This window comes from Tachypleus tridentatus, chromosome 1 (genome assembly GCF_004210375.1).
Source record: "Tachypleus tridentatus isolate NWPU-2018 chromosome 1, ASM421037v1, whole genome shotgun sequence".
In the NCBI taxonomy this organism is placed as follows: Eukaryota; Metazoa; Arthropoda; class Merostomata; order Xiphosura; family Limulidae; genus Tachypleus; species Tachypleus tridentatus.
Window position 1 is genome coordinate 53,291,553 of NC_134825.1, and position 27,847 is coordinate 53,319,399.

The window sequence follows — 27,847 nt, forward strand, 5'->3', positions numbered from 1 at the left end:
AAACACAGGGCGACACAATGGGCTACCAATGCTCTGCCTACCACGAGAATCGAAGCCCGGTTTCTACTGGAGGACTCCGTAAAGTAAAAATACAAACTTAGAGTTATACAGTAGTATTATGTTATCAGTGTGGGAGAGAGGGAAAAAGAATTTTCCCGATGCACATATTTTAGTAATTCTTCAGAGTGAAAAGGGAATGTTTCAATTGTCTGAACAATGACAACATGGCCACCAAGGTCATCTTAATTTGAGAAAACTAGTGCTAGAAACTTTCAATGTCACAACGATCAATTTTGTATTAAACCGCGTCACAAGTAAGAAGTTACTATAATAATCAATATATTATGTGTGTGTATAAGATCAACAAGAAATATGATTGATATATTCGGAACACCCCGGTTGAAAACTTTAATTGGTCAATTTTTATTGTACTAACGTTTTCTAAAATTGAATAAATAATAAATGAGCACACGCAACAGGTTGAAAGCATCAGAAATTTGTATTCTTACGCAGGATGGTGAAATAGTGTTCTCGAAGGTATTGGTGTTACTGGCCCTAGTAGTTGGAAAAGTTGGTTGTATTAAAGTTAGTTCTGTGTATTGCGTTAGAGAAAGACATAAGAAAAGAAAGAATACAATGCCTGGATTACGAAATATTGATAGCAAAAATACTGCGTGAGTATTGTAACTTATATTTTCAATATACTTCTAGTTTTATGTGGAAGTTGTAAGCCATTATTATTATTGATACTGGAAAAAGTGGCATTAATCATTTAATGATTTTTTTGTCTGAAAGTAGTAAAGGTTTTTATATAGGAATTGTAATGTAAAAGTGTTTTCACTTTCAAACTGTTTCACGTGTTTGGTTTTGACTGATAGTGGTACATATATCTGTATTTTCGTCGGCTTGTAATTATATTGTAACTTAAGCACACACGAACAACATGATATTTATATATTCAATGTCCAGTCCACCTAATGAGGCGAAATAAGTTTATTTCATCTATCAAACGTGCCTAAGCGCTTTAAACTACTAAACGGTAATATATTGTTTAGGCTTATGTAAATTTACAAACTAGCGTCTAAAGATTTTATCTCATCTCGCTCAGTGCTTAAACTATAGTTCGACTCCTTACAGAACGTCATTTTATAATCTACCATTGTTCTAGTGAACTTTTAAATAATGTCACGCTGTATCATCAGAAACCTGCAGCCTATCTAACAACTTAACTAGAACATTAAGAAATATATTATCCATTTATGAATTGTAAAGTTAATTGAACAATGGCAATTTAAGAAAGGGAAACACTCCACTAAAATGAACATTCATTTCAAGTCTTTTTATGTTTTTCTCTTTCAAGGATCATGGTTTACAGATAAGATGGTGCCTTGTTCCTTAGCTTCCCTGCCCCTGAGAGTTACTTCTGGGTTCACTGGCTCCATCCTTTATGATTCTTTTGAAGTAGTTTTATCAGGGTCTCTGGGCTCTTCAACAGGTTGTGTTCTGCTCATAAAATCTTCTTTGGAATTACTCAGTTGCCTGTTTTTTCACCAGTGCATTTCCAAAGACAATCATGGTGGATGTCCTGTGGCTTGGATTGCCTCACCTATAAACAACTTACTTTAAAGTTTGACCTCTTTGCAATGAGAATTGTTCAACCATATGAAACCTTCATGCAATCCAGTTTTATCAGGACTTGCAGCATAATTACTTTTATCAGAAGCCTATTTAAGCTCTTCCTCGCTAAAACCATATACAACATTTTTATTCTTCAATTCAAGGAGAGCTCTTTCAGCCACCAATCCTTTATGACATGCTGGAGTATCTGATTCCACTTCATTACAATTGCAAAATGAATTATTTCAAATAATTCTTGGTCAGAGTATTTCATTTATTGGTTTTACATTGACCACTCTCTTTCATTCCTCTGGAAGATTACCTCTTGTATTAGTTTGCAAGTAGTACATAAGGATTTTCTGATCATTAGCTGTGAAACTATCCTAACCTTCTGTTGATGTCTCAACAAAATTCAATTCCCAATATGCACTCTTCCTTAGTGTCAATTATTCACAAGTCATGAGGCATAAAGAAATTTTGTACAACAAGGGTAACTTTTTCTTCACTTTTGTTGGAGTTTTACTTCCATCAGATGTTTGTATTGATTATGCTTCCTTCATCATCTGTGGATATATTTCCATATCTTTTTATTAATAAATTAAGCCAAATAATTGTAAATGTGAAACCATTGTTTAATGAGTGTAATACAAGGTTTTGCATAAATAAACGTGCAGACTTGTGGGTGATTTTTTTTTTTTCTTTATAATGAATTTTTCTCACTGTTGATGGATGAACATTCCGAGCTGTTTATTTCTTTAAGTATTGAATGTAATGGCCATATTTCTTCTGGTGCCTGTTGAGAGGAGCTTTTTATTTCATACAAACCTTTGTTTGCAATTACCCATGTCCTTCCAAATTATACTTGAAACACCTCATATTTTGGTACTAAAGGATTTGATATTATTGTAACTTTTAAATAGTTTAGCTGCAAATTTTAATTCCATTAGCCACTGCAGATTATCATATCTTTTATAATACCTGTAAGTTGGTCACATACCAAGAAGTCTGCCACCTGAAGTGGAGCACTAAATAAAGTAACTATCCAATCCTTACTAAATCTGCAAATACAATTAAGGTTTTTCATCTTTCCTTAGTAACCTCTTCCAGAACTTTGCTCTAGGTACTTTTTTCTGATGTGACTCTCTAAATCTTTTGATAGTTATGACTATCAGCTGTAAGAACATTTTATGTCAAAACTGGTCCTTTTAAATGGAAAGCATGATGGATAACTTGTTCACTATTTCATCCACTCACTCTGTAAATGATTTTAAGGTTAACTTGGTAAATTTATCATGGCATTTTTCCTCAGCAGTTCATTGTTTTCTATGTGGGATAATGTTGAACTGGATTTGGTAGTATCAATTGCTAGAGTAGTTCAAGAAGATCCTTTAGTTAAAAAGTGGGGCAAAAATAGTGGCAATTTCTTCTAGTCGATATTTGTGTAGCAGATGGTATCCCAAGCTGAAATGCCCAAGATAATGTACAAATACATACAGAAATTTTCATAAAACATTTTCCAAATGTTTTATTCTATCACCAATGTTCTTTTATATTTCAGTGATAAGTCTTTTTTACATCATTGAATTTTTTTTTCATTACAGCCTTGATATATTTCAGTTTTCTCATTTCTGCCTCTGTATGTCTGTGATGTCCTTTGTATTTCTCAAGCCCTTTGTACATTTTCTACAATTTTATCAGTTTTGTTTTCAGTAAGATTTTACTTGCTTTAAAATGGTACATCTTGTTCTTTTCATAACTTCTTGTCATGTACTTCTAATTTTTGGTCTTTTTATTTGGATCTTATATTTTCTGTCTCTATTTTTAGAATTTTTCTGACTCTTTATCTTGCTTTAATTTTAAATAAATTTCTTCTTGTTTTCTTTTAATTCTTTGTCTCTTTCCTATTGATCGTAATAATTTCATCATCTCAAGTACTGATTCACTTTCACACTTTAACCTTAGATTAACATCTTCACAACCAAAATTCAATTTAAGTATGTTCAAAATTCTGTTTTATTTTCTCCAGAAATAATGTCTTTCTTTAACATTAATGTTATTTGGTTATTTTAAATTTTCAGGGAAAAATAGTTCCATGTACTGTTTACTTAATTAAATGAAATCTGTGTATTTCCTTCTCTAAATATTTGTACAAGCTTAGTTGTAACTTGTTTAGGCCTATGGAAAAATCAACTTGCTTGTACAAAGTGATATGATGATTTTCATTTTAACTCTCTTCTTTCTGTTTCAAGCTTTAACTTCAATGATACTTTATGAAATGTAGTTTAAATAATCTACCTTTGGACTAGAGTTAACATGAACTTAATATCACATTACATCATCAAAAACTCATAGCTCCTTTTAGCTGGCAAGTAAGTTGCATCAATAAATATATAATATAACTTACAACAGTACTACAAAAACTGAGGATATAGGCAGCAAAATGGGGAAAATATATCAAAATGTTTTATTTTGTTCTGTTTGTTTAAAATCCCCCTCCCACCCAAATGTAGTGAGAGAGAGGAAAAAAAAAGGAAACTGGCATATTCTGGGTTGTCTGCCCACTAATTTGACAAGGATCATTAAGTCTGTTAGTAATAGTATTACTTCAAATGTGTTGTGGAATACAAAAATAAAATATTTCTAGGATATACTTACCATCCAATGACACTTGGCTATTTCTCAACTTCCAGGGTTTCTACTTTTTTGCCCATCTAAGTATTAATTTTTTTTTCCTCACTTGTTTCTGTCTTTTATAGCCCATTCAGTTGCCCTTGGTGATATATTCTCCACCTGTATCAATACACTATCTGTTTTGGTACTGTATATAATCACCTCATTCAGATAATTTTATCACTTTTTCTAAGCATCAACTTGTGGTTTTCCACAAAATTATATTTTACTAAAAAAAAATTCTTTGTCAATTTTTTAGGCATAAAGCACAGAGGTTAACCAGACCTCCCATATTCCACCTTAATAATCTGGCATCTCTCTGCAGTCAAGGGAAGGGGTTACTCTCAGTTGAGGCTGTTCAGACTATGGATATATCTCCTGGAGGTTCTGAGGTTGCCAATGATCCAAGACATTCTGGAAAGAATTTGGACCCAGTTTTTCCAGTACCTTTGTGTACCAAGGTGACTTTTCACAAGGCCAATTTTGATCAGCCACCTCCTGCTCCTTTTTTCTTTTAGTTATGTTGGGTTTGTGAGATTTTGGGAATTTTCCTGTTTGCATTTGAGTCTACTCCTTCCTTGGTGGAAATGTCTGAGGGTGACTATGTAGTTTTTCTTACTTCACATAATATTGCTGTTCATGCTGGGAGACTTGCATCTCATTTAGTTGATGGAATAGCTATACCTTGTTCTCCACATTTATCAGAACAGCATACTTTGGCTTATCCCCACCAGAAGGATGTATATTTAAATTCTCAACAACTGTACTCCATTTTGGAGCTTTGGGGTTCCAGACCAGATCTGTGATCACTTTAACAGATCAGCTTTTTCTGATTCTTCTAATCCTCACAAGTGTTCCGAAATATTCTTCTTCCCTACAACTTTTGTTAGAAGATTCTCAGTGCTCCTCATATTGATATGAGGATGAATTGGGTCCTTTGCTAACTTCTACAATGGTCAGATTATCATTTTCTGTTTTTCCCTCAGTTTTAGAGTTATAAGTAATAAAAGTGATTTTTGAGACCATGATGTCAGATATGCAAAATTTTCAAAATGCCCAATGGTATTAGACTGGTATCATTCAGTCTATAAAAGTACAGCCCTTGAGTATACAAAAATGCCAAATAAACTTTCTGTACACTACCATTTAAGGCCATGTGGACACACTACCTGACTTTCTGAATTTTATCCTTGGAATATCCATGTTATTATATATTCACTGATAAATCGGGCAGAAATTTAAGTAACTCTTGTTTTTGGGCAGTAAGAATGTTCGATGTCAGTACCTCTTATTTATGATATAGTTTAAACCTTCAAATGTCTTTGTTGTATCATTTTCAAATATTATTTTATTCAGTATTATGGCCTATTCAATTCTCTCTTCCTTGTATTTTCATTTAGGAGGTGGTTCAAATGACAAATACAATGATTGTTTGGGGGACAAAGATAGATATGTATCATTTTTTAATTGTGGAATCTTTCTTGAAACACCAGTATAATTACACCACATTTTGTTATATCTTTCTTGATAATGAATCTTTTACTAAAATGTTGAATACAAACTACTACAGAACTTTATGGTTAAAACATATCTTAATTGACTGAATTTATCCTTGGGTAAGGAAGTTACACTAGTGCATGTTCCTAACTTTTTGTATCTTGAGTCACAGTCAAGAACACAACATTTTTGAGGCATCTAAAAGGACAGAAATGAAAAGTAGAAATAAGGTTATATATATATATATAATATTAGTGTTCATGATGGCATTTTCTAAAATAAAGATTAAATTCAATATTTTTACAGATCCACGTAGAAACAGTATACCAGGTAATCATGCTATTAGCAATCTATTACGTGTAATTACTTCATTGCACATTGAATTAGCCATTGCTTTATTTATGTATTTATTTCAATTAAAATTCTATACAAAACACTATTATGTACAGCATGTTGCCCAGATACAGAATAAACTAAACAGTACATATTTAATATTACTAATGTTTATCAAGTGAATTAGTCTAGCCTTATGTATATATTTTTATTTGCAGCAGTAATTAAATATAATTGTTAAACTTTAAATTTGTTACTGTTAGGCTTTATGGCTGGGTATCTGTAGTATGTTTGCGATGTTCCATGTTAAATTTGTAGAGTTAGGTTAGGGTTACAACATTACACAACAGTCACATTTCACAATATTTTAACTTCAAAAGTTCGCCATTTTCCAACTTACTTAATATAAATAAGTAATTTTACTATACCTTGAAATGTATGTGGTTATAAATCTTCTAACAACATATAAAAATAAAAACTGGAGGTTGTTTCCAAATACTCCCTTAAGTTCAGTCTCAGTACTTTATTGCCTTTGAATTGTGCTTGTGACATCACAAACTAGTTGTAGCTACTATGTACAGCCTTTAGTAACAGATTGGCCTAGGATTGTCAAAGATTTCATTCAGTGCATGTTTAGAGTAGTGTGTTGAAACAAAAGGGGCAATCCTCTTTTCTAGTTTGTTGTTTTATTCTTTTCATTTCCAGTATACATCTATAAATTGGAGTATTTATTCAAAGAGTAAGCTGGCTACTGTGTAATGTAGGTGATTGTGCTAGAAGTTATTTGTAGGAGTGTTCTCCCTCTTAGTTCTCAAATTACCTTTTGATATTGAGTCACCTTCATTTTTTAACCTTTCATCATGAGTCTGGTGTTGTTGGCCACATAAATGGGCACACACACTGTACTTTACTTGCAACTGCTAATGAAACATTCTTTGAACATATTTGCTGGACCCTACCTTATCATTTGAATCCTAATCTAGGCCTGAGACAAGCTGCACCATTAAGCTGTTCTATACTTTCTCCTTTTTCATGTTAAGCTTTGATGACAGTTTTTTTATTTTGTTTATAGATGTGGCTTTGCTAACTAGATCACATTCATAAAAATCTTTCACTACTTTGTTCTGGCTGAAGGTTTACCTGATCAGGAGTTTAGTATGTTTAAAAATACTTTTTTCTTTCACTAATTGTTTTCTTGGCCATACTGTATAGAATGTTTTAAGTATAGTATATGACTTTGAGAATGCTTATTGTTTGAATTGTTTTTTGGTTTTTTTTTTACTGTAAAAGTGTAAACTCTTCATTGTTGTGTTATTTCAACTCATTCTTCCTTCTCCTTAGGAACTCTTCTTGCAGTTTAGGGACTTATTACCTTTCTATTTTCAAATAGTCTCCTTAATGCATTTGAGTTTGTCCTCTGAGTAATTTTTGCGATACAACTTTGTAGCTATAGGAGACACACCAATACTCCCGATAGATCCACTAACTAGAGAAATACCTTTCTTAGATACTGTTTTTTTTATTCCCAAGTACCATCACCTGATAGTTCTGAACTATTATTACTTCTACTGAGGTTCCTTTTGTTTTGGTTAGAATAATTTAGTTTCATTCAAGAATTTCTGCTCCTGATGCATAAGGTTTGGGCTGTAATTACAATGACAAGTTCTACATGAATATGTTTTACTATGTTACAAACTGATGTCTACAGATCTGTATATGCTTTTCTAGGGCATGAGTTTGAGTCACACAGGCACAACACTTCTGGTGTATATGAAACTTGATTAAATCTTGTATTTAGTGATTGATTTGATATAGACTGATACAACTGGCATGTTTTTAGAAAGATCTATATTTTAGAAATTGAACAGGTATGATGGTTTTATTGTATGTTTCATTAGTTTTTACAATTTGGCTGAATCATAATTTTTGTTATGTGGTTAGGCATTTCTTTTTATGTCAGTTTAATCATGAATGTCAAATTGAAAAATATTGCAAAAAACAAAGTTAATTACAATATATAAAAGTATTAATATTTGATGTTCTTCCAGGTATGGAGCATCTGAACCTGTTATTACACCAGGAAAGTTGGTAAGAGTTGGGAGTAGAATTTTTAGCATTATTCATGGTGATCTAAGTAATCTAAAACCAAAGGTCAGAGAATATGTTGAACAAAAAGCCAGATTGTGTAAGCCAGAAAACATCCACATCTGTGATGGTAGTGAGGCAGAAAATAATTACTTGTTGGATTTGATGAAAAAACAAGGGATGATTACACCCCTTAGAAAATATGAAAACAAGTAAGAAATCTATGATTTTATAATGTAATTAATTTTGGAGACTTGTTCAGTAGGCTTTTCAAGTAAATATTTCCAATTTAAAAGATGACTTGCACAGACTTGATTTAGAAACAGTACCTTGATGATTTATTTTTTAAAATATGAAATTCTAAGTTGAACAGATTATTTCATTTAGTACTTTTGCTTATTAAAATTTGAAATCCTTCAAAACTAACTATTCATTTGGGTAGAATTATTTTAACTTTCCAAGAAAAATTAGTGTTATTAATATGCAAGTCAGTCAGAATAATCCATCACCAATGAGATCTGTTAATGATACTTAACAGTTTTTTTATTATTATGAAGAATATTCATGTAATTCTCATATTATTAAACAACATTATGCTATTACATGCTATAGTAGTAATTAGTTATGCATGTACATAATGGCTGAAAATACATCCAAGTGCAAGAGCACTCAGTGGATGAATCCATGTTTTTTGATCACTAAGTTTTTGTTTTATGACTTATATTTAGTTAGAATGATACTTTAAATAATCAATATTAATTACTAGATTTAAAGTTTTTACTTTTGATCGATATTATCAGCTTATATTGTTCAGTAATTAATGACTATTTATATTTTTTTTATATTATTGATGGAAGAAGGCCCTTTTATAAAAATAAAGTGGAAAGTAATGTTATACTTTTGTGTATTAATTTGTCAAAGTTTATTTTTAAATATATTATCCTTGATCTTCAACTAAATCTATATTTTAAGTTCTAACTGTAAACTGCATTTATTTTGCATGTTAGCTGTTTATTAAAAAAAATAAATTGGTAATAACTTACCAATAATGACTCTTGGGGTGGGGGGGAAATCATAAAAATGTGAATTAGAGTATGAGAAGAATAAGTTAAAACCAGTATTTTTAGTTAGCAATAAAAATTAGATTACCCATTTCTTTACAAATATGTTTCCTGACTGTAGTTTCTGATTCGTTAGTTGCAGTTGGCTACAATAATTATCCATCTATCAGTGTCTATGTAATAAAAAAACAAACATAACTGTATAATTAGCCATGCATAAATTATTTTATCAAAGGCATAATTAAATATGATGTATTAAATATTGCTTAATTTCACAGTAACCTAGCAGCTTTTTCTAAAGATACTTTCATGTATTTGTAGTTATTATTACACTTGTTAATTTCAGCAAAGAATATTCGCTTTTAATTAACAGTTGTTCTTTATAGTTGGTTAGCTCGTACAGATCCTTCTGATGTGGCTAGAGTTGAAAGTCGTACATGTATCTGTACACCAAATAAAAATGACACTATTCCCACACCCAAAGAAGGAGTGACAGGAAAGTTAGGAAACTGGATTTCTCCAGAAGACCTGAATAAAGCACTTAGTGAAAGATACCCAGGTTGCATGCAGGGTGAGTTCAAGAGTTTAGATATTTCAGTAATTTTACCATGTGCATACCTAAGATTTGTACTATAAGATTATGTACAGAAAGCTCTGGTAAGCTATTTCTTTCTTTTTTCAACTTCTGGTATTCTTGATTTATAGATAGAATTTTGGCTATAATTAGAGAATGAAAGAAAGTAAATAATGTAAACCTGGATGTTAAAATAAGTTTGTTCAAACATACACAAGCTGTCAACATAAATAAATCTTATACCACCTTTTTAATTTTTCTATCAAGAATTTTACTTATTGGATATCAGACACATAGGAGAAATAAATTTAAAATTTGTATTTGAAACTTATCTTTCAAACTACAGTTCTTAATACTAAACAGGATCATGCCAAAATGTTACACTGTAATAGTGATTAGTTTATTCACATAAAAATGTACATGAAAATTAAGTTACAAATAATTAAAATTTATCTCATAATGATTACAATTCTTTTATTTAGTCTTTTTAGTATTTATAATGGCAAATTGTATATATTTTTTAAAATTATTAAACCATGTATAAAATAAATAGGGTTGTTCAGTATTGGCTCAAAATTATTTTTCTAGATAGTCAAAATGCTCTACTTGAAAATCAGTACTCAAAAGTAGATTATTCATATATTAGAGCTTTTTCAATACTTACAGTACTTTATTGGTCTAAACAATAAACAACTTACTATGAGTACAAAAATAATATGCTATACAGCTGCAAAAACTACTAAAGGTATAACCTAAAAGTAATAACACTCAAAACTTACTGGGGGATATTCTCCTTAATCTTTATATATCAGATAAATGTGAAGAACAAATTAGACTTGCAACAACAATATATTGCAGGAGTTGGACTCGGATGCTAACCCACAACATTCTTAATGCTATTTAAGACTTGCAATAACCTTTCTAACTATTAAAAAAAATAATTGTTTCAGTCTATTCTATATAGCAATGTTTTAATTTTTTTTTCCTGAATTGCTCTTAAACAGACACATTCACTGTAACACTACTAATATACCTAACAAATCACATTATCAAACATCTCCTCACTTCCACTTGCCACTGTGTTAACATTTTGTTTATATTATGAATTTGTGATCCATCAATAGGAAATTGACAAAAAATGATGTATAAACATAATGGAAATTATTTTAGTAGAGAACTTGTGCTTCATATTTCAAGAAGACAAATTAATGTTCTGTTGAAGCATGTAATGTGTTCTGTACATAACATAATCATTATTTTTCTAAATCATTGTTAGTCAATTTACAATTGTATTAGCATACTGTGCCTTGTTACACAAGAACAAATGGTGGTTCATCAATAATTTTTTTCATTTTTAAATTCAAATATCATGGTCAAAATATGTGTATTCATACTGGATGCAAACAAGTTAAAACTGCAGTTAAAAAGAAACCACTATCTCAATCCATGGCTGAGAAGCAATTTTGCACAAACCAAACTCTTTAAGAACTTAAATACAATCCAGCTATCTAAAACTATTTCCTTGCTAATAATAGCTATAATTTATTATATTAACAAATAAATGAACTGAAATAGATTGTCTTACAGCATCACCCTCTAATCTCTCAGCCTATCATTAACTTTCTTTGTACCACATGTACATGTACATTTATTCATGTGACCTGAAATTTTAAGCACATTTCTGATGTTTTATCTTTTAATACTGATTCAAATTTCTCCAAAAAATATATATTAATTATTGTACAAAGATTTATGAGAATTGTGTAGCATATGCATTGTTTTGGCATCCCACATATTTTTAAACTTTTAAACATTTTCACCTTAAATTTGGGAAACTTGTGAAACATTTTACACTTGAGTTTTTTGGGGTTTTTTTATTTCTTAATATATACATCTGTCATGTTTTATTATTGGTCTTTTCTGCCAATGTGAAAGAAAAATTAGTTTTGATTACTTCAGGCATATCAAATTTATAAGTGTTCTTCCTTTAAAGTGTTTGCTTATTCCTTTAAATGAAAAGTGCATTAATCACAGTAAAAATTTCTTTCAGTTGATTAGTTTAATTGTATAATTATTGTTAAACTAGTGCTTGTTACATTGTTACACTATGTTCAAGTAGTGTCTTGTGTAAATTCATTTAACTTTTCAAATGTTTTAAAGTGGCTCTTTGGATGTGTCTAATTTTTGTTTAAATCTTAGATGTTTTGCTATTTTACTAATCTTTACAAATGTCTCATGACAGGCTGACATTTCTCAATGAGAATGCTGTTTCTGAAAGTTTTTCTTGTCAATTGCAATTTCTTTTTCTGGTTATTGAGATTTTAAAGGTTGGCCACACACTTACTTTGGATACCAACATTCAATTTTTTAATATTGTGGTATCATTTCAGGACTGTATTCATGAATGTTATTTATAGCCCAAGTTAAACTTGATATTTTTTCCCTTCTCAGGAAGAACAATGTATGTTATCCCATATAGTATGGGTCCAATTGGCTCTCCTGTTGCAAAAGTGGGAATTGAATTAACAGACTCGCCATATGTTGTTTGTTGTATGCGTATCATGACCCGTATTGGCTCAGCAGTACTGAAAGCCTTAGGAGATGGTGATTTTGTTAAATGTCTTCATTCTGTAGGACAGCCATTACCCATGGAACGTATGTAATAGTTATTATTTTCAAACTGTTTCTTATTGTAAAAGAGTAATTTTTTTTATTATTATGTAAAGCTCAAGTACTTCATTATGCAACATAGATTTTTAAGATAAAACTGTTAGTTTTGAGTAATAGCATGTTAAACAAGTTATAGCTTTAACTTTTTAGTGAGTAAGTTGTTAGCTTTGTGTGAGTAAAGAGTTTGTTTATATCCTTTTCTATTATGTACCTTGAAAATTGCTTAGTTTGAGGCAGATCAATCTTTTACCTTAAACTTTAATACTAGTTTAGCTTTTAAAACCTAAGTTTGCACATCAACAATAACAAAAATTCTTAATACCTATAAAAGTGCATAGGATTGGTAAATAGAAAATTGCAATTCAACAAATCAATAATTATTTAAACATTTTTGGATGGAACTTCTTCCTTTTAAAATTGATTAAGTTTGTATATTTCTTGAGCAATGTCAAATAATGCATTAAATAAGTTAGCAAGTATATTCATATAAGCCAAATCAATGATACAATGAGTTTTAAATACTTTTTAAAAATTTCTGTTCTTTCAGCACCTATTAACAATTGGCCTTGCAATCCTGCTAAGACCATTATTTCTCATATACCTGAAAATAATGAAATCTGTTCCTTTGGAAGTGGCTATGGTGGTAATTCACTACTAGGGAAAAAATGCTTTGCACTGAGGATTGGATCTTTTCTAGGTAAACGTGAAGGGTGGTTTGCTGAACATATGCTGGTAAATTTTTGTTTTTATTTTTACATATATATCATTAGCAGTTTTGTTTCTTTATTTGGTCAGAAGAAATTACTTTATACAGAAAAAATGTTTACCACATTTTATGCTAATCATAACTCAGTTTCAGTGATGACAAGAAACCCACTTGTTGAGAAAATTTATGTGTAAAAAGTGTTTTCTCAGCCCAAACGAGCCGGTTTTGCATATAAATAACTCAGTTTCAATGATATTTTGTTTTGTTGAAGAAATCTTTTCATAAAACAGTTCTTATACATTCATAGCTCATACCTCATCACCATTCTACATTAAAAATAATAATAAATTGATTCTTAAGTATTTGTAGTAAATGCAAATTTAAGTACAAATTGTAGGACATTTTGGATGATGTGACCTAATTGTCTACATCTTATTGATATTAATGTACACTTCTGTGGTATATGATTGTGTCTGTGTGACCATCATATCTAGGAATTGCAGGTTATCATTTGTTCGTATTGTGAATTATGTCATGATGTTATTTGCTTAGATGGCTCATGTTTGAAATTTTTTTTATGTAGTGGCACATTTGATCAAACTTTAAATATATTGTTAACATATCTGAGCCAAATCCTGGTACTTGAGTGCACTTTTAATGTTATTTTTGAAGTGTTCCATGTAGAGGTTACTGAGCACTGTTAAACCCTTTTTGACAATGGGAATCTAAAACACTTGATATTTCAATTATTCACCATATATTGTTAAAATATTTTCTGTGATACTAATGTTTTGACTTGGGAAGCTAGTGATTGAGGTTTCCATACCTTGGCTCAGTGCTAATTTTGTCTAGTTTTTTACACACTATACACATCTAACATTCAAGGTGCTTTTCTGCATTTCTTGCTGTTTTTGGAAAACATTTTTAAGATATTTTATTTCTTTATAACCTATTCTGCACAATAGATATTAATCTTTTTGTTTTTCTAAGTTTGTGCTGATTTCATGCAATATGTGGACAGGAAAGTCTATGTTGCTTTTAGTCTAGCAACATTTTGTTCTTTGCTATTCTTTTCAAATAATGCCTGGTGTACTAGTTGGAAGAGTGACTATAAAGCTGCACCTTGTGAATGAATGAGAATAACACTTCTAATGGTAGGTTTGATATGTGGAGGTTACGAACTACCTTAGTTTTGTATGGGAACAACAGTTCATGTGTGTATTGCTTGTTGCTCTTGAAGTTGGACATTTATCTTTTTTACTTTGTAACAGCCCGACATGGCTAGGTGGTTTAGGCACTCAACTCTTAATCTAAGGATGGCAGGTTTGAATCCTTGTCACACCAAACATGCTCGCCCATTCAGCTGTGGAGGCATTATAATGTGATGGTCAATCCCACTATATGTTAGAAAAAGAGTAGCCCCCCAAGAATTGGTGGTGGGTGGTGATGATTAGCTGCCTTCCCTCTAGTCTTGCACTGCTAAATTATGGATGGCTATTACAGGTAGCCCTCGTAGCTTTGCTACAAAACAAACAATGCAACATAAGATTTAATCAGCTTGGAACAAACCTTGAAAGTAAAGAGGTTTTTAATCTAGTGCACTGGTAAAAATAACCATCAGTCCATCTATAAACACACACACACACACACACACACACACACACACACACACACACACACACACACACACAATTATTGAACTGAATATCTTGATTGAATCTTCTTTTATTGGCAAATATGTTTCTTACTGCCATATAGGAAATCGGCACAAACCGAAAATACCACACTATCCAATGGAGTTGTTTTACCTTTAAGTTTATGTTACTGTTTGCTGCCAAAATAATTTTTGTAGTGTTGCTGCAAAAGTTTTCAGACACTAATGATGGTTAATCTATTAAATTATTAATAATGTTTTGAGAGTACTTGGATGCCAAGAAGTATAGTAAAGTTATCTTGATTAAGCTTTACATAGCATTGATTGAAATTGTTACTATTGTTTCTTTCTAAACTATGGCATACAAGTATGAATATTTTATTCTAGATTTTAGGTATAACTAACCCCCAAGGAGTGAAAAGGTATATAGTTGCAGCATTTCCAAGTGCTTGTGGGAAAACTAACTTGGCCATGTTGACTCCAACACTACCTGAGTATAAAGTAGAATGTGTTGGAGATGATATTGCGTGGATGTGGTTTGACAAAGAAGGACAGTTAAGAGCGATCAACCCTGAATATGGGTTTTTTGGTGTTGCTCCTGGTAGGTATCTTAGACAAAAAGCTTCATAAAGTTTTGGTTTTTGGCCATTTTCCAATAAAAATATAACGCTTATATTAAAAAAGAAATACAATTTTCTGAATATTACTGTGTATTTGTACAGATTAAACTGTAGCAGAAAACTGTGAAATATAAACTTTTGTAATTAACATAACACTTTCTAACTTATGTCCTGTTATTTATTTACTATTTCACTGGTAAGGAGCTTTAGTTCTTTTGAAAAAAATTAAAATTTTATAATACTTCTCAAATTTTAAGATAAAACTAATTTATATAATGTTTTAAAAAAGGGGGTAGTTTCATGTTTTCAAAGAAGCCCTGAATGTGTATTGTTTTTTTTAAGAAGGTTTTGAATGTACAGATGACTAGATTATAATTACTGAAACCAAAAAATGATGTATAATGCATCCATTTCTCAAAAAATGAATAAACAAAAAAAAAGTTAAAGCATGATTTGCAAAACTTCACACACATGGTAAAGCATAAACATTCAGATTATAAGAACTTGGACAACTGAGCTTTCAGAAGCAAATTTTGTATTTCATTACAGAAGATTATAAAAACATTATGAATTTTAAAATGAAGTAGGGATTATGCTGTAAAAAATATTGAACCAAGAATTAAAACCACAGTTACATATTTATAAAATTTAATCCTCACTTTGGCCTACAGAAAAGTGTCCCCTCACCTCTGTTACAGGGGTAAATCTATGGAGTTACAGTGCTAAAATCAGGGATTTGATTCCCCTCGGTGGACTCGGGAGATAGCCTGATGTGGCTTTACTATAAGAAAACGCACACAGAGAGAGAGAGAAAAGTGTGTGAAGCTGTCAAAGTATGGATTAATTTGTGGTTTTAACTCTACTTTTTACAGCAAGATCCTTACTAAAGTTTAAAAATATAAATTTTCTTATTACTCCCATTTGTTTACTTTTATATTATACGTGTATAAAGTATGTATTTTGCCTTTGCAAACTGCCTCGTGTCTATATGTGTAGCGTCTGTATATATATCAAAACAGAATACCCGCAGCCCAGTTAAATAAGCTGGAGAAATCTTGTAATGATAGTATGAGCCATCTAGGCACTAGCTCTGCTGATGTGATCAGGTAGGTGAGTAGTAGACAAAGTTGCTGTTTTAGGACTTTGTGAATTGTTCCACTGAAAATACTAGCAACCTTTTTGGTGTGTTATTGATATACACAAGCATAATATATCATAAATGATACTTTGAATGGATGGTTTATCACTTAGGATATTGAGAGGGTGGTTTGTCAGTATGTGGATTACTTGGAATCCTTATTGATTCATACAGTTAAGTACTATTGTACTTAGAATAATGAATTTTAGTGATTTTTAAATGTATGTAATTAGAAAGGGATTAAACCTTTGGTTTACATCATACAAATAATTCAGAAATTTAAGGTAAAGTTATCGCTATACTCTTGACATTGTGTATCAATGTTTCCCATTGTAGATTGAAATGTAATGCAAGTGTTTTAACAATATATGCAATATACATAATGCACTCAAGTTTCTGTACACTTGTTTTATAGACTGGAAGTTCAACATAGATGTTCAAACTCTTCATTCTAAATTTTATTCATTGATTATTTATGTATAACATGTTCTACACTGTTCTGAACTAGTTAATGTTGCATGACAACCTTATTTTGTCTTATTAAAATTGGAAATAATTATAAACATGGTAGAAGTTACATCAACATGGTGAAGACTATGAGACATAATGAGTTTTGAAATAGTTTCTTAGAACACGTATTTTATAGCTAAATATATTTTCATGAGACTGCTTATCACTTAACGAAAACCACTTTTGGGTAATGTGTTGGAAATTATTATCTGTCTTATTTATTAGCATGTTATAAAGGCTGTGAAAAAGTCTGTACTATTAAAAACAATCTCTAACACTGCATTAAACAGACTGATTGGATATAGGTAGTCAGTACAAAAATAATTCATGAATAATCTAGTTTTTATCTCTGTTTTGTGGATAAATAGATGTCCTAGATTTTCAGTTACTTTTGGAGACTTATTTAGATTGTATAAACATCTGTGCTTTGGATAAAACTTTTCCTTCTATTCTTTTTTTAAGCTTCATATTTAAATATTTTTTTGCTCTTTCATAACTTCACAAAAAGTAAGACATTTTTGAAATTGCTTCAATAAAAAAAACTTTTCAGCATTCAAGTTAAAAAAAATTTCTAGAAATTAATAATTTTTTCATACTGTAGAACTTCTGATTCATAACACAGTATGTGTATACATCGTATAAATCCTTCTGTGTTGGGCTCTGTATAACACTCATGAATTCATGTACACATTTGCTCATGTTAAGTATTTATATTATAATTTTTGATGCAGTTTTTGTATCTTCACAAAATTTGGTAGACTTTTTTTTTTAGTAAAGATTGATTATTCTCATGACATATTGAACTAAGTGTATACAAGGGACCATTTCCAAAAATGGAAAGAGGTGAACAAAGCAACTGTTTTGATTCAGTACATAAGCTATATTTTATCAAAATGAAAATATATGAGGATCTTATTTAACTCTAGCTTCTCAATATTGGTGATTTTGAGTTCCTAATTTGTACTAAACTACAGACTTTGTACTTTGATATCATAAACACCTAATTTGAACCAGTGCTGCATTCAACATAGCATGAGACTTGCAGAAATCAATATTTAAGTGTATTCTTTTAATATTTACTTTCAAATTAAAAAAATAATGTATAGTACTGAAATTTGTATTATCTACAATTTAATTTCAAACTTATTGATGTAAATTCGTAAAATAGTAATTCAATAATATTTTGAATGCAAGTTAGTTAATGCAGTGGCATTGTTTTTGACCTGTGGCCCATTGGGATAGGGTTAAAATGAAATGATAGAAGCTTGTCAAAACTTTCACATTTTTTTTTCTTGACAATATCTGAAAGTCTTACTGTTTTATGATTCCAATTTCCAATTATCATTAATGTTTAAATGGAGCTGAACTTATATTGATAAGCAGTGACATAACTTTCATACTTGTATACAGTTATTAATCAAACATGATTGTAAAAAAAAAAAAAAAAAAAAAAATTAAGTGATTGGGCAGAATGTATTTGTAGTACTAGTCAACAGTCAGTAGTATTTATTGAATTGTTGATTTTCAGGATTTTTTGTTGTTTTTCAATTTTTACAGTTTAAACATCTTATCTTTTCTACAAAGTGTTGTAGTTTGTTTTCCTTTTGGTGTGTTATGCAGTGTTTGTTTTCCTTTTGTTTTAGGAACTTCACATAAGACAAATGCCAATGCAATGTATTCAATGCAGAAGAATACCATATTCACCAATGTGGCAGAGACAAGTGATGGTGGATTTTTCTGGGAAGGACTTGAAGATGAAGCACCTAAAGGTCTTCGTATCAGATCTTGGTTGAATGATGAAAATTGGACCCCAGAAAGTGGTAAACCAGCTGCACACCCAAATTCTAGGTAAAACAATTGTTTCCTATACAAATTGTTAAAAACTATTTCATTTAATACTTTTGTGACTCAACACATTCCGAACTTGTTAAAGAGACTACTGTTGTTTGAATTGCAGTTTTTGTTTTAAATGATTTGAATGAAGCACTTTAGTATTAGAAATCAGTTTGATGACATAAATGTCACTCTGAAGGTATATCTATTGAAAAGATACAATCCATTAAACTGAATCATAGTAATAAAATTAGTAAATAATCTATAAGTAAATATATATTTAAATTGTATGTAAGATGAAAAGTAACTAACTGGAGGACCTGAGAACTAAACTCGTACACAAAATTAAATCGTGTTAATTTTCTTTTTGTGTGAAAGTTTTTAGTTGTCTTAAAATAAGAAAATTTGAGAGAACCTGTTTTTGATTTTTCTAAATGTTTTTTTTATGGAAAAATATTTAATTCAGTGTTTTAAAACCTTTTGAAATGGATTTTGAAATTATAGCATGGTTAAATAAATATTTGCTTATGTGAGAAAAAAAACTTCAGATCGCCATAAACACCAGAAAAATAAAACTAGGGTACACACTACTCCAAGAGAAATGTAAAATTTGATTATATTATACAGTGTAGCATACCATAAAACAAGTCCTAATGATAAATCATATCCTAAAAAGTAAGACAAAATATGATCTGACATTTAAACTGAATTTTTTTTGTCTGTTCAATAAAGTGAAAAAATACACTAGTTTAATATTATCTTTTAATATTATTCTGTGAATTATCAGTAATGCACATCAAAACATTTAAGTTACATTGTTAGAAATTAACAATGCAGCCACAAGTAGATAAAAGTATCAACTTTCATTGCTTGTTGTTTTTTGCTTTCTTTCTCCTGTTTTAAAAATGGCCATTAATGAACACTTCTAATGTTGCATTAATACATTGTTTTTTATTTGTTTTCCAGTAGTTTTAATTGCCTAAACTTCCTGGACCTCATGTTTGTTCAATTAGAATTAAGGCTATTAAAATTATCAGTCCAGTTTGTAATGTTTCACCACATTTGTTACTTTAGGAGGATTTGTAATTTTTTTGCCTTTCTTCATAAAGTGTAAAAACTACATATGGTATTAGTATAGTAGATGTATACATTGATGATACATTACAGTTAGTCAGTGGAAGCCTTAATTTTTGCATGTGAAATTTGCTTAGCACCAAGTAATTAAATAGTATGGTCACAAATACAGATTTTGTTCAATTTGAATATGTGGATAAAAGCTGTATTAGATATTTTGTATTGCAATTTTAACCATCTAAAGAAAATCTTCAGATCAAAAACCTGTGTTAGTTACAAATTGTCACAAGTTACAACTCCTTTTGTTATTAGGTTTTGTGCCCCAGCTAAGCAATGCCCCATAATGGATCCATATTGGGAAGACCCAAAGGGTGTGCCAGTTTCTGCTATCATTTTTGGTGGAAGAAGACCTGAAGGTAGTTTTTTTTTTTATTATTTATATTGACATTTCACCCATATTGATGTTAATGTTTCACAATACTGAAAATGTATTTCTGTTAGGTACTTACCTCTACTCATGTATTAGTGTTTCTAAATTTTGTGAAATTTTTAGCTTGCCACTAGTCCTAAGGCTTCCATATAAACTTTTCATGTTTCAGTATGCTACTGCTGTACTGTAGCTTGCAACAACCCTCCACCAATAAAAGTGTGGCACATTCTCCAAATGCAGCTTACTCCATCTATATTGATTATTCAGTCTTCACCTCAAGATTAGGCAAGAAATATGCACCAGAAGTGGGGAATGGGATGAAAGTGTGAGAGGGTGGGTAAATATTTATCAAAGGTACATTTTAAGAATTGGAAAATGTTAACTTTCAATAGATACTTTACATCCTCTTACATGATATAGCTACAATCCTATATTAAAATGGTGGAAGGAGGGACCAGTAAAAAATCAATCCAGATAAGCCCTTTTCATAAAAGCAATTGAAGAGAACCTATGGAGCATGACACCACCATAGGCATGATGAAATGTAATCTGACCAAATACAGATGACATACCAGTGTCACATACAAAGATCAATATTTAGCCACTTTTTTAATATTTACTTTCAAATTATGAAATTAACTTGTGTATAAATACTAAAAATTTGAACAAAAACCTACAATTTGAAACAGAGTTTGACTTGCATTCATAAAATAGTAGTTCATTAAAAGTCTACAAAAATGATGACTTACTTTCTGATCCTTAGCTACCTGTATCGATGTGGTTAAGATATTCCAATAGGGCACCACAAAACCTTTTTTTTTTTTGCATGCAGGCCACAACCAGTTTATTGAACTTTACTCATGATAGTTCATGAGAAAATATAGTCTGGACCATGCTTTTTTACTAAATGATATACAGTGAGGAAGCCTCTAGCAGTCTTCTTGGAACAACCCATCTCATCAGAAAGCATTACAGACCTGAATGGCCACATGGTGTAGATTTAAATATAAGTATACACTAGTAGACATGCCACTTAGCAGGATCCTGTGACATACAGTATGATCTCTGTAAAGTTAACAGAGAAGGAAAAAGAACATATCCAGTCAAGTGTATGTAGAGTAGAGACAGGAGGAAGTTGGTATCCAGAAAAAAAGAGATGCCAAATGGTAAAGATAATGTGCAACAAAAGTATGTGAGGTAGCCTACACACCACCCTACATGATCTTTACAAACAGGTGACAGAAGTGAGCAACTAGGAGCAAAAGAGTTGGATTTGTCAGAGGAGACCTGAAAGGGTTGATGTGAATTTTTATCTAGTGAAGCATAGGCTAGATGGATTTGCTGCTGTAGCCATCCTGTGAGGGCAATGGGAAAGATATCTATGGGAGATGAGGAATTCCATAGGATAAATAGATGGGAATGTAAACCATCAAGAGGAGCAGTATAATCTAAATAACAACAAACCACAAGGACAGGACAGAGAAAATAGCATGAAATGAAAGGAAGGGCAATAGGAGTTAGCATATTGTCTCCTTCACAAGCCAAAGATCTAAAAGTAAAAAAGCACAAACAGGATAACAAAGGATATAAGAACAATGGAAAACAATGTGGGAATCATTATTGGCATACAAGTCTAGATCTTCTACAGCTACAGAACTTTAGTAAAAGATTAAAAAAAAAAAGAAAAGAGAGACTTTAAATTCAAAGAGAGGGAGGGGTAAGAATATAGAGAACAACATTCATGTCGTAATTGGTAAGAATTGCAGGACGAGGAGGAAGAAGACAGCAAAAAGAACAAAAGGACATTGAAGAGAATACACAGAAGTAATGTAGAAAATTTTAAAGATTTAGGTAAAGCTACTCTATAGCAATCAGTTGGTAAAAGCAAAAAAAAACTTTTGTCAAACAGCATGTAAATATCCTGAAAGATGGAGGTATAGAAGGATGTAAACAGATGCACATTAATAGTATTTTATCTTCCTTACTTGGTCATAATTATCATTCATATTTTCAGGTGTGCCACTAATCTATGAATCTTTCAGTTGGACTCATGGTGTATTTGTGGGTGCATCCATGCGATCAGAAGCTACAGCTGCTGCTGAATATAAAGGTAAATTAACTGTTGTTTCCAAAGTTAAAAAATAAGTTTGTCTACAAGTCTAATATTTTATGTAAAATTGACACATTTTTATCATAAAATGAAATATTGGTAGAAGTGGATAGTACACGAATAATAAATACAGTAATAGATTATAAAGAAATTGAAGGCAATCAATTATGTGCATCATAACATAGTACACAAAAAAAATTTTTTTTTCAAACCTACAATCTTTATACCATTTAATAAACTTTCCTGATAATAAAAACCAAGTGTTTTTGTGTTGTTTTAAGATTGAAAAGGATAAGGTAGTTCTTATTTTAAAACCTGTCTACTGTTTGACTTTTCCTAGGAAAGGTCATAATGCATGACCCTTTTGCTATGCGCCCCTTTTTTGGATACAACTTTGGCCATTATCTCCAGCACTGGCTAAGTTTTGGCAAAAACCCAGCATTAAAATTTCCAAAAATCTATCATGTAAACTGGTTCCGTAAGAATGCTGCTGGCAAATTCATGTGGCCAGGATTTGGAGACAACTGCAGAGTGCTTGATTGGATATGTCGTCGTGCTGACGGTGAGCCTAGTGTGGTGGTAAGTAATTGTGTAAACTTTTCTCCTGGTATTGAATGAAAAGAATAATTTATAATGGACAAAATAATGAAGCTGAAATGCTTCTTTCTTTCTTTTTTTTAAGTCCCAAGTTTGAAATCTTTAAATTTTCAATGGTTCAAGTAATTGGTGTATAGTATAGATACATCATTCTTCACTAATATGTGTTTTATAACAAAATACTGAAAACTGAAATCAAAATCTTTATTAACCTGCAACTAACACTCATTTCAAACATATTTTGTGATATTGAATAAGTTTTTATGTTCCAGTTGGTTTAGTTTGTCATTATTATAAATTCTATTCTAGAAATATAACTAAGGGCACACAATTATTTACATTATTAGAAGTAACTTAAACCACACACTAGATATCAGTGATTACTTGTCATGTGCTGAATTTTATAACTTTTGAAAATTAGTACAGATTTAAACAATTGCATTAACACACACACACACACACACACACACACACGCATGTTTGTGTGTGTGTGTGTGTTAAAACAACAGTACAATACAAAAACTAAGAGTATCTTTAATAACAGAAACAGATTGAACTTATTTAGCTCTCAATTTAAGTTGGACTTTAAGTAGTGAAGATTACAAGTATTTTGTAAACAAAAATCAGATTTTTTAAAGAAATTTCTACTAAAGATTTGATTGTGAAAATGATCTTTTTCATTACTAATCTGAGTGCAGAGTGATTTCATTATAATTAAAAAAAAAAACTGTTCTTGTTCCAAAAAATCTCATATTATTTGTGTAATCTCTAAAACTTCCTAAATACATTTCAAATGTTGTTTTTTCAGGATGACTTTATATTTTGTTTTTTATACTCTAACCATGTGGGGTTTATTAATTGACTAACCTCACAACCATCATTTAAAAAAAAATTGCTTTTTTCGTGCTACAATGACTACATATTATAACATGAAAATACAAATGTTTAGTCTAAGTACCTTAAGTCTCATAATGCTATATTTTTACATGAATTTATTATTTTTTGTTATATTGACCTTCCAGTCATGACTAGCTGACATTACATAACTTGGGTGGTACATGTACATTCATTTTATGCATCCAGTAATATAAAACTGACCATTAGTCTACCCTGTCTTGGCTGCATTTGATTGGACTAGTATTTTATGATATATGGTCACATAATAATAATAATAATAATAAAAAAATAAATTATTAAATTTATTTTTCTTGAAATATAGAACAGTAAATCAATAAGTAAGCAATTATCTTCTCTTGCTACAACCTTTATACTCGGCTTCTGCTGGATATGAGCTACTAAGCCTTTTAAAATTTACACATGGAAGACATCAAACAAAATATTTTTAGGTTTTATATATACACTTAAATAACCAAAAGATCATAAATAACTACATTTGATACTACAAAATTCCACTGTAATTTATTAAGCTTAGTAACTAACATGTATTTAAGTTTTTAAAAATATGAAGAAACTTCAAGTAGATTAATGATACAACCTCCCTCCTTGAAAACTTGTATCAAAAGAACATGGTAGCCTTTTGAAATATTAAAATGACTAAGAAGACAATTCTGGGGACATTCTAAGCTGTTGATTGGTTATTGACATGTCATATACTGTAGTAAGAGTATGTAAGGGACATTTCAAAAAAATGGAGTTAGTTGAATAGGGCCACTGTTTAATTCAGTACCTAAGCCATATCTCAATAAAATAAAAAGATATGAGGTTCTTATTTTACATTCTAGCTTGTTAATGCTAGTCATTTTAGATCCTAATTTATACAATACTATACACTTGGTATTTTGACATCACAAACATCTAATTTTAAATAATTCTACATTCATCATACTGTGTGACTCACTAAAATCTATATTTAGATGTGTTATTTTATTTACTTTTAATTTAAGAAATTAACTCGTATATAATATTAAAGTTTGGATTATAATCTATAAGTTAATTTAATAGTAGTTCAATAAAATTTTGAATGCAAGTCAACAAATGAGATGGCATAGCCTTTGACTTGTGACCCATAGCAAAAGGCTTAATCTACTAGTAAATGCTAATTATCTAGAGTTTAGTATGGTGTAATACTCTTACATCCTTGAAAATATAACTTTTATGCACTTAAACACTCAAAAATTATGATTCCATTAATATTAAAAAAAAAAAAAAATTCAGGTATAGATATAGGGGGAAATATTTTTGTCATACCAATTTCTATAGACCAGATAATATTTTTGAATAATGTATATATAACTTGAAATATTTAGAACTACAAATACTCTTATTAATTCAACACTTTTGAATGTTTTTATTTATTTTTGGTGTAAAAATTTGCTTAGATGTTTAAAATTTAAATTGATAAAGTTATGCACATAATTATGAATATACCTAGTTTGAAATTTGATATAAAATTGGTTGTGCTATACAAAATAGCCAAAAATATTCTTAACTTAATTGTAGTCCTACATAGTTTACACACCAAACAATGAAATACTTGATACATGTTATTAAGTATGACTAATGTTTTTAAGTGATATAGTATCATAATAATGCATCATATGAAGTTTGTTGGGCCAGTAAACAGGGATCTGATTATTATCAGTTATATTGTGACAAGTGGCAATTATCCTTTTCTTTTGTCACTTATTTTTCCTAGCATTAGTATCCTTTTACTTTAATCTGTATTTTTGTAATCTTATGCAATAACTTTGAAGAAATTTTATGGACTACTTCTATAATAATCATATTTTTTTCATATTGCTTTAAACTGGCGCTGAATTAACTTTTTCTTCCAACTAGTGACACCACCAAAATTTAAGTTACTCCTCCTGCTCAAGAATAGGAAATAAAACAATGAAGCTAATTTATCAAAATCACATATGTTACAATTGTACTAAATCATATAATTTAAAATCCCTAAAACTTCTGAAAATGTGCAAAGGCAGAATTGTTCATCACTGCAACATCAGCTTCTAATGTGAATCTTTTAGTTTTGAATAGTGTTTCCTGAAATATATTTGAAATGGATGGAAGGGTAATTTTGTTTTGGCTAAACTACAGTGTTTTGTTACCAGTATTTGTAGTTATTGGGCCTATTCTTCATTATTTAATTATAATCAAACTGATAACGTGCATTGTAACAAAATTTGTGTACTATAGACATGTTAAGTATTTTAAGATTGATGAAGTTCGCAGTTGTCCATTCTTACTGTCATTTATATGGTGTGAAATGAGTATTTAATTGTGTTTTTAAAAAAATGTTTGGCTACAAATTCCTTTTCCTTTTTTTAGGTTATATTGTTATTTTGTTAAGTTTAGAAAAGTAGTTCAAACCTTGGGAACTGTTGAAAGTTATCTATCATTACTTTTATTGACTTTTAAGCTTGTTAAGTTTCACCCTTTCTGCAAATGAATTTGATTCTTAAAACCTTAGTTTGCCCTTGTTTGCAGTCAGAATTAGTCAAAATAATTATTTTTCATTTTTATCTATGTTTTCAAAGATTATAAAGACTTGTACCATTTGTTACATCATAAACTTTATTGTATTATTATTGACAAGTAGCTGGCTTAGGCTCTGTGGACATATTTTCAGGGTCACAGTATCTGAGTTTTCTTGATTCTGTTTTTCTAGAAATTGTCACACTCAATAAAACAGTGTCATCACTTTTTTTAATTAGAAAACTCCTATTGGCTATGTTCCCAAAGAAGATGCCTTTAATCTTGAAGGACTTCCACCAATCAATATGAAGGAACTTCTATCTGTACCTAAAGAATTTTGGAAGAACGAAGTAAAAGAAATTCATCAGTATTTTGAAGAACAGTTGCCTAATGATCTTCCAGATGAAATTCGAGCTGAGCTGAATAACCTTGAAGAACGCCTTAACTCGCAATAAGTCAGTTGGTCGAGAATAAGTAGATGTTTAAAATGCCACCATTTTAACAAACATAGTGTGTTGATTACATGTTATTCGGAGAAGGAACATACATTGTTTTAAAATGTGTAATGCTTGAAAATAATGTAGTAATCTTTTTATTTGATATTTTTACAATAATATGTAGACAAGTTTTAATTTGTGTTGTTAAAACAGGGACCAAGTTTTTAATGTTGCATTTTCTAATTGATCATACAACATTTTTTTATGGTGAAGAGAACACTTTTTTAATACTTTTGAATTTTTCAGGAGTGTCAGATTTATCGATTAGTATATTGTCAATCATTTTTTTCTTGTCTAAAGGGTATTCCTTTAGAATTTTTAATTGAACTAAATGTTAGTTGGAATAGCTTAACTTTTAGATGATAAAACTTGTAGTAACATTGAAAATATGTTTGGCAATTCATTGAAGTATTATATTATTAGTTATAGATAGTACAAAATAACTTTTGAAAATATTCAAATCAAGGTCAGTAGATTATACATTATGGACAATTTTATATTTCACTATATTCAGAAATAATTTTTATTTCTCTTTGTAAAATTTTATTTTTAAAATTAAGGTAATTCAGTATTATAAGAAAGAACTTCAGTTTACTTTTACTTGTTTAATGCATTTAATTTTCTCTGATTTCATCAATAATATCCAAGATAGAGTAGGTTATCTTATGAAGTATGTAGCATCATGTTTGGTATTAGAAATAAAAATTATATGTGCCAGAACTTGTTGTGTAAA

At 30.2% G+C, this 27,847-nt stretch overlaps 1 protein-coding gene across 1 annotated transcript; it reads left to right on the forward strand.

Moving 5' to 3' along the window:
• LOC143248833 (phosphoenolpyruvate carboxykinase, cytosolic [GTP]-like) lies at window positions 1-27,847 on the forward strand. The gene is made up of 11 exons (XM_076497660.1): window positions 1-674; window positions 8,166-8,414; window positions 9,650-9,834; window positions 12,289-12,492; window positions 13,055-13,239; window positions 15,255-15,468; window positions 18,779-18,983; window positions 20,355-20,458; window positions 22,487-22,582; window positions 22,923-23,161; window positions 26,857-27,847. The coding sequence occupies exons 1-11, from the start codon at window positions 463-465 to the stop codon at window positions 27,070-27,072; spliced, it is 2,109 nt and encodes a 702-aa protein (XP_076353775.1). The 5' UTR covers window positions 1-462; the 3' UTR covers window positions 27,073-27,847.